The 11,966-nt window shown below is 46.5% G+C and overlaps 1 protein-coding gene across 1 annotated transcript in view; it reads left to right on the forward strand.

The window, feature by feature from the left end:
• acvr2ba (activin A receptor type 2Ba) overlaps positions 1-11,357 on the forward strand; it is a 33,086-nt gene extending 21,729 nt beyond the window's left edge. Inside the window, exons 2-11 of the mRNA XM_018741689.1 lie at positions 3,585-3,792; positions 5,412-5,521; positions 6,305-6,456; positions 7,445-7,588; positions 8,138-8,281; positions 8,987-9,135; positions 10,144-10,258; positions 10,359-10,497; positions 10,623-10,753; positions 10,987-11,357. Of these exons, the coding sequence (XP_018597205.1) occupies positions 3,585-3,792; positions 5,412-5,521; positions 6,305-6,456; positions 7,445-7,588; positions 8,138-8,281; positions 8,987-9,135; positions 10,144-10,258; positions 10,359-10,497; positions 10,623-10,753; positions 10,987-11,181 (1,487 nt within the window). The 3' untranslated portion in view covers positions 11,182-11,357. The remainder of the gene's footprint in view (positions 1-3,584; positions 3,793-5,411; positions 5,522-6,304; positions 6,457-7,444; positions 7,589-8,137; positions 8,282-8,986; positions 9,136-10,143; positions 10,259-10,358; positions 10,498-10,622; positions 10,754-10,986) is intronic.
• The last annotated feature ends 609 nt before the right edge of the window (positions 11,358-11,966 follow it).

The following is an 11,966-nucleotide window of genomic DNA, read 5'->3' on the forward strand; positions in this document are numbered from 1 at the left end:
TGTTACATCAGTTTTTGCTGTTTGGATGACTGCCCCTAATGAAATTGTAATGAAGACACATGCAACCAACAATCAGCGATGTGTTACTGGAAATTTCCCTCAGTTTTAAATCAGTTAGGTGGCTGATGACCGACCAAATGACCTACGTAACGGCCTTTGCTATAAAGGCAACGCTTAAGGACACGAGGCCCCGCGGCTGTTCCCTACCAGCAGATATCGAGGCCTTCTGCTGAGTTACATTAACCTGCCTGAAGTGCTTCGATGAAGCTGTGCCAGGCTGAAGTCTGCAGCGCTGATGTGATGACGGGTTGTACGTTCTGTGTTCGTCTCTTGTGCCAAAGCGAAGGTGCCGCACGTCAGGTACATGGAAGTAACCTGGGCGTATGGCGTGATCAACAGACGAACAGAAGTTTGCCTAATGTTTCCATCCCTTTACTTCTTGTTGCGTGTTTGAGGAATTCATGCCTTTAGAAGAAGGGGGAAGATTCATCTGACACATCAGACAGTCTTTGTTCCATCTTGGGACTAGTTGTTAGATTTTGGAAACAATAAATATCTTATTGATATGTCTTGTACATCTCCCAAGTAGAGGTCTTACATTGACTTTAAGATATAAAGAGATTAAAATTTTGTTCCCAACCAGCTCCATGTGCTTGCAAGCCTTTTCTACATCCTCTTTAATTAAGTAATTAATTATCTGGCTCTCTTATTTTGATGCTTGACATTTTCAAACAGTGATAAAGTACATTAAATGACTTTTTGCCTTGCGTTCAGGACATGCCGCACTTTAACAATGTACTTTTCAGGAAATGCATCTGTTTTAATGGTGATGGTAATTGACTGCTAATTATGCTAATTAAGATAGGAAAAAGGGCTGGTTGGGAAATAATAAAAAAGGAAGTGATTTTTTTTTTTTTTTTTTTATACCTGTGGATCCCAATCTCCATATGTCGTTTGAAGGAAATGTATTTAGATGTAGGTGTGTGTACGTTTAAAATGTCAGGCCGGTGACGACAGTGTGCGGATTTCCAGAGGACGTGAACATGTAAATGTCGTTCTCCTTCTACTGTCGTTGTGCGAAAACATGCGTTTTTGAATAAATCGGCAGTTATTCAGCAGAAGCATCAGTGATGCCAGAAGTGTGAAAGTGAGATGTTGCATCTGTTTGTGTGTGAGGGTTAACCCTTTTTTGTTCTGATGACACCTTTTCTCTGGTTTCATGCATCTCTTTTTCTTAAAGGAGAGCAGCACATTGTTGCAGGTAGTACCGTATTATATTGTGTGCTGTGTGGCCGTACTGTGTTAACGTAGTACATTTATATTAATTAATTTATCTGACGCTTTTCTCCAAAGCAACTGGCAGTATTAAGTTACAATTGTTTACCCATTATACAGCTGGGTAATTTTAATTGGGGCAATTCAGGGTAAGTACAAGGGTACTTGCTGTTTGCTGGAGGTGGGATTCAAACCTGCAGCTTTTGCGTCCAAAGGCAGCTGCCCCATGTTTTGTACTTGTATTATTTGCATTCATAAAAGGCTCGGTAAATAATTGAGGAATAGCCTTACTTTATCTAACACTCCCCCCTCAGCCCTGATGGCCCTACGGACAGATGAATCGCACTGAGTGGTTTTAAGTGACTTCCGCTAATACAGGGCACATTGTGTATGTGTAAACCACATTTTGGGGTTTGTACATTTTTTCTCAAAGTAACCAGAAATAGAACAATTGGTATGTTATGAGGGTTCTACCACCACAGAAAAGCCTTACAAAAATAGTTCATAGGCTTTCGGTATGTACAAGGTGTGCTTTTTTTTGGAGGTTTTTTAATACTTCACTCATTCTGATCCCTTAACCAAAGATGTAAAATTTCAAAAGTACAGTTTTGATCCATTTTTGCCAGCCATCGTGGCTGTTCCAGTGAGCAGCCCTTCTAATCCTCAACACACAGGGATTTGAACAGATAGATTTAATCTCTCGAATTAATGCAACAATTTTCTCGTTAATTCTAGATGCATCCACGTGGAAGACCTTGAATTCAGTTACTAGGTACCAGTCTTATACCAAGCAGCCGACGTGGAGAAGCGTGAGGGTGTCGGAGTGCAGAGGTCCTTGGAGGTCTGCTGATCATTATGGGCTGCGGTTGTGTTGCAGTCGGGTCCCTATTGTTGTATGTTTACTGTGCGAGGTTGGCAAAAAGGGTCTTTGACTTGATGCCACATTTTCCCATGTTTCACATTGCCTAGCAACCGTAATGCACAGGCTTGCGAGAACATCTGCTGAGTCGACATTTGCCAAATTTCCACTATATAGTAAACATTGAGCCTTCACGGAGGATTTTTTTTCCCCCCTCCCCAACAACTTTTCTGGAGGCACATTATTAGTCACTCTCTAAATTACAATTGTCATTTACTGCCGTCTAGTGCTGTACACGGAAATTATGATTACGGTTAAGGGATTGTCTATTTTTTTTCCCGCTTTGTTCAGCTGCATGTTCCACTGTTTGGTGTCAGCAAGATACTGCTTGTGAATACTTTGTAATTGAAAGCTATCGCTTTTATTTGAACTTTTGCCACATGTAAATTTCCAGGCTCTGCCTCTCAACGTAGGAATAATCTAGAATGGTAAATATCTGAAGGGCTCCGTTTAAACAAAGTATTGTAAACATCTCTCTGTGGACCTTTTTTTAATTGTCAGGTTGACTGCTGTTTGGAGCCCTGGGCATCTGCCTGCCTTGGTTTTTCTGAAGCTGCTGTAATCTCAGCCTTTTGCTTAGTGAAAGGAGCTCATAGTGTGTGTGTGTGTGTGTGTGTGTGTGTGTGTGTGTGTGTGTCAGAGAGAGAGAGAGAGAGAGAGAGAGAGAGAGAGGACGGCGGTTTCCATCCCAGCTCGGTTTCATGTATTTATTAAAATCCGTTCTAAGTGCTGTTTTTGTTGAAGTGGGGAAAAGTGGCTCGATGACCAATTTCGGCTCTCCGGGAGGTGTTCTGTGGCTTCGGTTTGCTCTCATCGAGCAAGTGCCCTGATGTTCTCGCTGCCGCTCTCTGTCTTGAATTGTGGTTAATGGCACATCTCGGAGAGAGGCCCACTCGCAAGTAATGGCTTCTCAGACCGGCCGGAGAGCGCCGGAACGTCCGCAGGGGTCCATTTTTACTCTGCTTGTACCGGTTTGAGAAATCGAGGCCTATGGAGCTCAAGGGTCTCTGGTGCTTTCGCTGTAAGAGAGAAGCAAGGAGACTAAGCTTGCAGAGCACTTTCTTTAATTCTAATAACAGTTGTTTCTGAAGACATTTTTCTATTTCCAAACTATTGTCGTTATTATTTATTTTAGTTCTTAATTCTTTGTGAGACATGATTAGAAAACAAGAATGTTTGTTGAACTGCACAAGTCCTTTTATTGGGTCCTTATTTTACCGGGTGGTACAGAGTACAGGATTCATCATCTGTTACGTCGTTGTCAGCAAAACCTTCCACTGTTGGTTTCGTACATTTGCCGGCATTGTTGGATACGTGGTTGTGCTAGTCATTGGGAACACGATGTTTCAACATGCCTAGATGTGCGAGTTGACCGTCGCCTCTTTCCCAGGACCGAGCCATGGGGAGGCCGAGACCAGAGAGTGTGTCTTCTACAACGTCGACTGGGAGATCGACAAGACGAACCAGAGCGGCCTGGAGCGCTGCGAGGGCGAGAAGGACAAGCGGCTGCATTGCTACGCCTCGTGGCGCAACAACTCGGGTGTCATCGAGCTCGTGAGGAAGGGCTGCTGGCTCGATGACTTCAACTGCTACGACAGGTCAGCCCCTCGCGTGCGCGCACACACACGCACGCACACACACACGCACAGTTCCGCCCTCAAAGCTTCCCATTACACCCCCTCTCCCTTCAATTAAGCGACTTATCTGGAAGCCTTGTTTATACGCTCGGCTGCCTGGAGCCGCACTTGCGTGCGTGTCTGTGCGTGTCTCAGATGTCGTCGCCGTTGTCATCACCAGATGTTTCTATGGCACGTTGCTAGGGATCTTTCCCTGCGAACTCGATGAAAGGTCACTGGAAGTGTGTGTTCGAAAGGGCCTCTCGTGTGCTGCCCCGGCGTCACTTTAATCATACACCGCATGCAGCCTTATTGCTAATGGAGCAGCGCTCAGCAGGTAGCGTTGCAGCACCTTCTCTTCCTCAACTACAAGATCCATATGGCTGTGTCCACCTCCCCCGTCATTTGGAATCTAACCAAAGACTAGATGTCACATTTTATAGATGCAGGACTGTTCCACATCCCCTAAGTGTATGTTTTATGTAACAGGTTGTGTAACTGAAGCGAAGGAAACAATGTATAGAGCTGTGTTCTTTAAAGGGCGCACAGTTATCGTGGTGTATTGGGGTACACACACACACACATACACTGTCTGAACCGCTTGTCCCATATGGGGTTGCGGGGAGCCGGAGCCTACCCGGCAACTCGGGGTGTAAGGCCGGAGGGGAAGGGGACATACCCAGGATGGGACGCCAGTCCGCCGCAAGGCACCCCAAGCGGGACTCGAACCCCAGACCCACCAGAGAGCAGGACCCGGTCCAACCCACTGCGCCACCACGCCCCCTGTATTGGGGTAATTTAGTGAAATTTAGTAAAACAAGGCTTCCGCATAAATTTTAGAGTAACACTGTGCAACTATTTGTTGACCATTTAAAAGTCAAGTTTATTGAAGCTGTTAATCAGGTGGAAAGTGAAGGATGGTTGTGAAATATCCTTAGCTGGATGATGGTTTATTTAGAATGTAATTGGAGGTCTGAGATGCAAGGGGTTCCTTCCATGTAGCAATTTCATAACATTTCTGTGCACGTGGACAGCTGGTAGCGTAGTGCTTAGAGCTGCTGCCTTTGGACCCAAAGTTCGCAGGTTTGAATCCAATCTCCAGCTGTAGTACCCTTGAGCAAGGTACTTACCCTAAAGTACTCCAGCAGAATTACCAGATGTATAAATGGGTAAATAATTGTAGGTATGTTAGTATTGCAAGTCGCTTTGGAGAGAAGCTTCAGTTAAATGAATAAATGTAAATGCACACCTGTGAGCCTTGGTTATTATTGCGGTCCTTTGAGCCCTGTTCTTTACCCTGAAGCCATGGCTTTCATAGAAAGTGAGGGTGCGAGCAGGGTTTAACATGGCCTTCTTCACCTCACGCTTGTCTTTGGGCTGTGGAAAGAAACCCACACGAACACGGTTAGAGCAGACAGACAGAGCTGGATTTGAACCCACAGCCCTGGAGCTGTTTGGCACCAGGCTGCTGTGTCACTGCCGTGTTACTGCCGTGCTACCCACGGTTACTGATTATTTAAATTAAATTTTTTTTCTTTTCTTTTCTTAAAACTTTCCTGTTTCTTCTGCAACTGTGACCGTTTTCCTTTCCATGACTGCAGGCAGGAGTGCGTGGCCACCGAGGAGAACCCCCAGGTGTTCTTCTGCTGTTGCGAGGGCAACTACTGCAACGAGCGCTTCACTCACGTGCCCGATGTGAGCGGGCCACCAGGTGAGTGCCACCACGCAGCTTCCGGCAGAATAACCTGTAAGCGCTGCAGCCCGAGCTGGATCTCACACAGCGTCACAGTCGGCGCGCCGGAGACGCAACCATCTTCATTCGTGGCTGGAGTCCATTTCTTTCCTTATTATGCAACTTTGACTAAGATGAATCTCTTGATAAGATTAATATAATTTCAGTGGATTGGAGAAAAATGGTTAGTTATAAAAAGTAGAGGTGAAATGAAGCTCGGAAAAGTGTATGAAGTTTCTGTGGAGATCTTAAAAGTGAAGAAAAGCCTGGAGGTGCTGGAATCAGTTATCTGAGACTCGCATTAAAAGTAAAGTAGGTTTCCATTGTGGCACAAATATAATGGAGTTAGTGACCCTTTTTCAGTCTCGCACCTGGCTGCTGCTGGACTGTAAACTGGCACTTTTTTCCTCCTCTTTCCCAAGAGGTTTCTTATGTTACTGTCTCGAATCATAGCATGTAATGTAATAACGAAGAGTCAAACGTTCTCCAGTTTTTGTCCTGGATACGATTTGCTCCGTGCTGCTTTGTGTCACATTCCACGCGGCAGTGTTTCAAAATTGTAGAATGTCATGAATGTTAGAAACGGTCGTGATGCGCTATTGATTAATGGGACGTGTTTGAGATCCTGCAGAAGTCAGTCGCGTGCTTCGACCCGTCGCTCGCTCAAGGGTCGCGATGTCAAACGGCGTCTTTTGGGGGGGCCCCTAAGGCCACGGCTCCTTGACGGCCGGTGTCACTGTGCTCCTCTTGCTTGTTCCTCAGTGAAGATCAAGCCTCCGCTGCCCACACCCTCCCTGCTCAGCGTCCTGATCTATTCACTGCTTCCAATCACCGTGCTCTCCATGGCCCTGCTCCTGGCCTTCTGGATGTACCGCCACCGCAAGCCCCCATATGGCCACGTGGACATCATAGAGGTTAGCGTTTGCGTCCTTCAACATGCAGACCTGCTCACACCCTCCTTCCTTCGTCTGCTCCTTCTGCACGATTCCCTTTGATCATTCTAATGGTGTTGCAGGCAGCAATTGATGCGCCGGCTTCCTCTTTATTTCCCCTCGTTGGCGGAGCAGAGCCTTCCGTTATATGTCACACAGGGACATTAAGAGTGGCTTTCAGCGTAACCTTTAGTGACACATGGGACTTCCACTCTTGAACCCTTCAAATGGGAACATAAAAGTATAATGAGAGTATAATAGGATTTAACTCAAACACATGGCACGCGGCCAGGGCCGAGCTGGCTTCCCGGCTCTCTGGAGGAGAGGGGGTGTCCCGCTTTGGGGTCCGTCAGCCAGCCGCCAGATCGCGAGGTATTATCCTGCGCACCTACACACCTTAATTAGAGGCACTTTGTCGGGGCACCTGGGTAGCTTCAAGATTTAAAAGTGGTTGGTCCTTTTTTTATTAACAAGAAGCGAAATAGCGTAACCATTACACTCACATTATCATTAACATGCTGTGAAATTTTGAACTTTATATATTACAAGGACATCAGTCCAGGTAGAAAGTCCTTTCATACGTTTAATAGTTGATGTAGCTCTAACTCTACCCTATAGGTAAGACTTCTTACATTGAGTTGGTGTTGCTTCCCCATGCAATGATGAAGTGATGTTTTTAAGGAAAACATCAACATATTTTTTTATTTTAGAAAATTCACAATGTGACACTAGCCTGTGTGCTCACAGTGGTTACACTTAGGGCATTTGTAAAAGTGGGGGGAAAAAAAATCAGTTGTCTGCTTGAAGTTTTTTTTCATTTCTTGTCTTTAACTGTTGCATTTTAGGCACTGCTGTGTGGTGATTGACAGTCAGAATTAATTAACATTTGTGCTTTTATAAATAATACACCACAAAGACAAGTCAAAGTGTGGCCAAATGTTTCTGAGCCACCCTTCACCGCATTTACCAGGATCCAGGGCCACCTCCACCCTCACCACTGGTGAGCCTCAAACCCCTGCAGCTGCTGGAGATCAAGGCCAGGGGACGCTTTGGCTGCGTGTGGAAGGCGCAGCTGCTCAACGAATATGTAGCTGTCAAGATTTTCCCAGTTCAGGTCAGTGCTTCCGTTTCACTTGTTCCGCCTATAAGTCGAAATTCATGTTGTCAAGCCATAAGGTGTGCGACAAATTTGAATTAAATTTATCCCAACTCTGCTGACGGTGCACCAACATCAGCCGATATTTCTCGACACGTGCGGTCACGGTTAGAACACGAAGCGAGAATTACCGCAAGTCCAGAGTCAGAGCACTCGCCGCTGCAGGTCTCTGGCTGTGGTTCGAGTTTGTCTTTTTGCACAATTCCAGAATTTCAGTTTGTTGCAGAAAAATGGCATATGTTTGGTAGAATATCTGTTCAGCACACAACACCAGTGCGCTGTTGTTCATGACTGTCATGTTGTCCTACACACACACACACACACACACACACGCGCGCGCAGAGGAATAGGGTAATTTATAAATATCAATGAAATATGTGTGCAGTTAGTTTAAACGCGCAGTGTCAGAGTGGGCCTAGTTAGCCATAGCTGTGAAGACAGACAGACTCTTGGTTGAAGGTTCGAGGTGCATCTTTCCTGATCGGCGCCACATGCGTCTACGAGCAGGACAAGCAGTCGTGGCAGAACGAGCGGGACATCTTCCGCACCCCGGGGATGAAACACGAGAGCCTGCTGCGCTTCATAGCGGCCGAGAGACGCGGCACCGGCACCGAGGCGGAGCTGTGGCTCATCACGGAGTTCCACGAGAAGGTCAGGAGACCGAGACGGGTCGACCCGCTGCCTTCACCCTAGTCGTGTTTTTACTTCATGTGCCGCAGTACCGATTTTCAGTTGCATCTGAGTTGTGGGCTCTGGGCTGCAGTTAAAGATGGGAAAAGGAGAGGAGGAAATTAGAGCTGCGACCCAACTCTCCCTCTGCTCTTTGTGTGTTTTCCTGTGGTTCGCTGGGTGTCGAGCACAGCTCTGAGACTGGCAGTGTGTGAAGGGGTGTGTTCTGTGTGTGTTGGGGGCAGCTGGTAGCATACTGGCTACAGCAGCTGCCTTTGGACCCAAAGCTTGCAGGTTTGAATCCCACCTCCAGCTGTAGTACCCTTGAGCAAGGTACTTACCCTTAATTGCTCCAGTAAAATTACCCAGCTGTATAAATGGGTAAATAACTAAGTTGCTTTGGAGAAAAACGTCAGATAAATGAATAAATGTAAACGTGTCCAGCTTGTACCCCGATTTACATGTGTGGCTCCAGAGCTCAGCAAAGCCAAATGGAGAGTAATGTACATGTATGAGCATTTAATGACTAACTGGGAGTGGCAGTTTACTGTTTTAGAGGGGAGAACAATACTACATGTTGAAAACATTGCTTTTATACATATTTCCCACCTTTTTCTGCAGAAGAGAATTTAGGAGATAAACCGTTGTCGTCGTTACCATGTTTCACCTTGTGTTCTTTGTGTGCAGGGCTCCCTGTCCGATTACCTGAAGGGCAACACAGTGACCTGGAATGAACTGTGCCACATCGCGGTGACCATGTCCCGCGGACTCGCCTACCTGCACGAGGACGTACCGCGGTGCAAGGGTGAAGGGCCCAAGCCAGCCATTGCACACAGGTAGGCAACTTGAGAACATGTAGCTGCTCCCTTCACGTTTAGCAGTCAATTCTGTCCATGGGCTCAGGAAACGCCGGCATGGTACGCCGCGTCTTGCATCCACTTAATACGAAGCAGGGCTTTTGCTCGGGACTTTTAAGTTGGGTACTTCTCTAATGGTTTTAGTGGCAATGTCACACCAGGGATTGGAAAGTGTAATCCTCCAATCTGCTGCATATGTGCACTGGTTCTGTCTGCTTATGTTACTCCAAGGGCCTGTATAACATGGTACAGTGCAGTGTGGTACATTTTAAACTGCCAAATTGAACCTTGGAGAGCATCTTCTCTCCTTAAGGATTGTTTGTTGCAGCCCATTGTTCTCTGTGGCATTGAGTGTAGCTGCACACTGCCACCTGGTGGGGAATGAGTGAGAGAGAGAGAGAGAGAGAGTGTGTGTGTGTGCGTGTGCGTGTGTGCGCGCGCACGCTCTGTGCTACTGCATTATACCTGGGCTGAAAAAGAAGAAGCAAAAAATCAAACTTCGGCCACTAAAATGTAAATGAGAAAGATGATGTACGGAACAATGTACTTCTCTTGTTTTTCTATTTAGATGTTTTTTACAATGATGTATCCATTTATACAGCTGGGTAATTTTTTTTTTTTTTTTTTTTTTTTTTACTGTATTCAGGGTTATTACCTTGCTAAAGTGTAGTACTGCAGGAGTAGGCAGTTGAGCCTGGGTCTTTTGAATGCAAGATGAAGGCTGTAACTATTTCTCCACCTCTTGGCCTCCGCTGTTGGTCAAACAATGTTGTTATGAAGAATAATGACAATGTCTTACTGAACACTGCGAAACAGTTCACAGTACTTGTTGGTACAGATTAGAATTTTACTGCAGTAAAATCACAGTTTAATGTCTTGCTCAAACGCACCACAGCAGAGGCTCTTACGGTTGTATCGTTCAGGTCACAAGGCTTTGTCCTTGACCACTTTCTCCTTCTCTCCTCCCCCCCCGCCACTGTGTAACAGGGACTTCAAGAGTAAGAATGTGATGCTCAGGAACGACCTGTCGGCGGTCATCGGGGACTTTGGCCTCGCCGTACGCTTTGAGCCAGGCAAACCCCCAGGAGACATGCACGGTCAGGTAGGTGCCCTCCTTCAACTGGGTGGGGTTTTTATTTTTATTTTTTTGTGAGGAACAAGGTTTGGCGTTTGCGCGGTTTCAACCTAGGCCCTCTGTCCAGGTGGGCACCAGGAGGTACATGGCCCCTGAGGTCCTGGAAGGGGCCATCAACTTCCAGAGAGATGCCTTCCTGAGGATAGACATGTACGCCATGGGCCTGGTGCTGTGGGAGCTGGCATCGCGCTGCAAGGCTGCAGACGGTGAGCACTCGGCCTTCTCCGTAAAACAACGTTGTCTGTAGATCTGCGGGCGGTTTCCTGGACACCGGCACGAGCGCGTCACCTTTGTGTGCGGCGGATGTGAACATGCGCGTCCCATCCTTCAGGTCCAGTCGACGAGTACATGTTGCCATTCGAAGAGGAAGTGGGACAACACCCATCCCTGGAGGACCTGCAGGAAGTCGTCGTCCACAAAAAGATGAGGCCGGTCCTCAAGGACTGTTGGTTGAAACACCCCGTGAGTGTCTGCCTGCTGTGCTTTTTACTTTCTGTGCTGCTGCTGCTTCACCTCGCTTTGTAGCAGGGCAACCCTATGCCCTTGTCCCCAAGTCCTGAAGCGTAAAGGATTTGCCCAATGTGAGACACATTCGATATACGAACGCATTTTTTTTCCCCCTTGTTCAGCCAGTAGCCTAAGGTGTCCCCCTGCGGATGGGCAGGTGTAACAGGTGTTTCCTCTGGGTTCCCCAGGGCTTGGACCAGATGTGTGAGACCATCGAGGAGTGCTGGGACCACGACGCGGAGGCCCGCCTGTCGGCCGGCTGCGTGGAGGAGCGCATCGCTCAGATCAGCAGGCAGACCAACGGCCCTACCTCAGACTGTTTGGTCTCTATGGTGACCTCCGTCACCAATGTGGACTTGCCATCCAAAGAGTCCAGTATCTGAGTCGATCGTCGCGAGAGGGCAAGAAAAAACCAACCACGAGAAAAACACACAAACGACAAACCCTCGTCTTTCCAGACTCAGTGGATCTCAACAAACTATGAAACATGAATGCAGCTGCTATTTTTCCTGAAGTTTTTTATTTTTTATTTTTTATTTCGTTTGGTTAGATCAATATTACCAGCACACTTCTCTACTGTATTTTTACACAATTGAGAAAGAAAGAAAAAAAATACAAAAACAAGCAGAACTCGCATCTCAAGGGCATTCAGGTGCCGACTTATGAATGCTGAAAAAGGTGCAGGTACCTCATCTATTTTTATTTAATTAGTTTGACTTTTATTATTCCTCTTATTGTTTCTGTCTAATTAGACAGGGCTGCCTGTGGGAAAGCAACCATACCAACCGCAAACCATCTCTCCATCCTGGACAATAAAACACTGCTGCAAATCCCTTGGAGGAACCTTAAGACTGTTACAATTTACCTTCCTCCAGGTGGGAAATGTTCTTATAACTCAGTTTCCCCCCTTTTGCTCAAAGCGAGTGGCTTAACAAAATAATGGTCAACGTGTCTTTTACGGAACTAACGGGTGTCACTGGAACACAAGGCGAAGGCAAATGGAACGGGACTCATTGCTTTTCTTTTTTTTTTTTTTTTAAATTTTTTAAAGAAGAAATACATGTTAGCAGGCTGTATCTTCAACAAGGTCGTTAAGCAATTTTGAGAACGGGTGAAGGAAAAGAAAACGCGGGATGATTTTTGAGATATCGACTTTGCAGCAACTGGA

The sequence above is a fragment of the Scleropages formosus genome, chromosome 7 (assembly GCF_900964775.1).
Source record: "Scleropages formosus chromosome 7, fSclFor1.1, whole genome shotgun sequence".
Taxonomy (NCBI): domain Eukaryota; kingdom Metazoa; phylum Chordata; class Actinopteri; order Osteoglossiformes; family Osteoglossidae; genus Scleropages; species Scleropages formosus.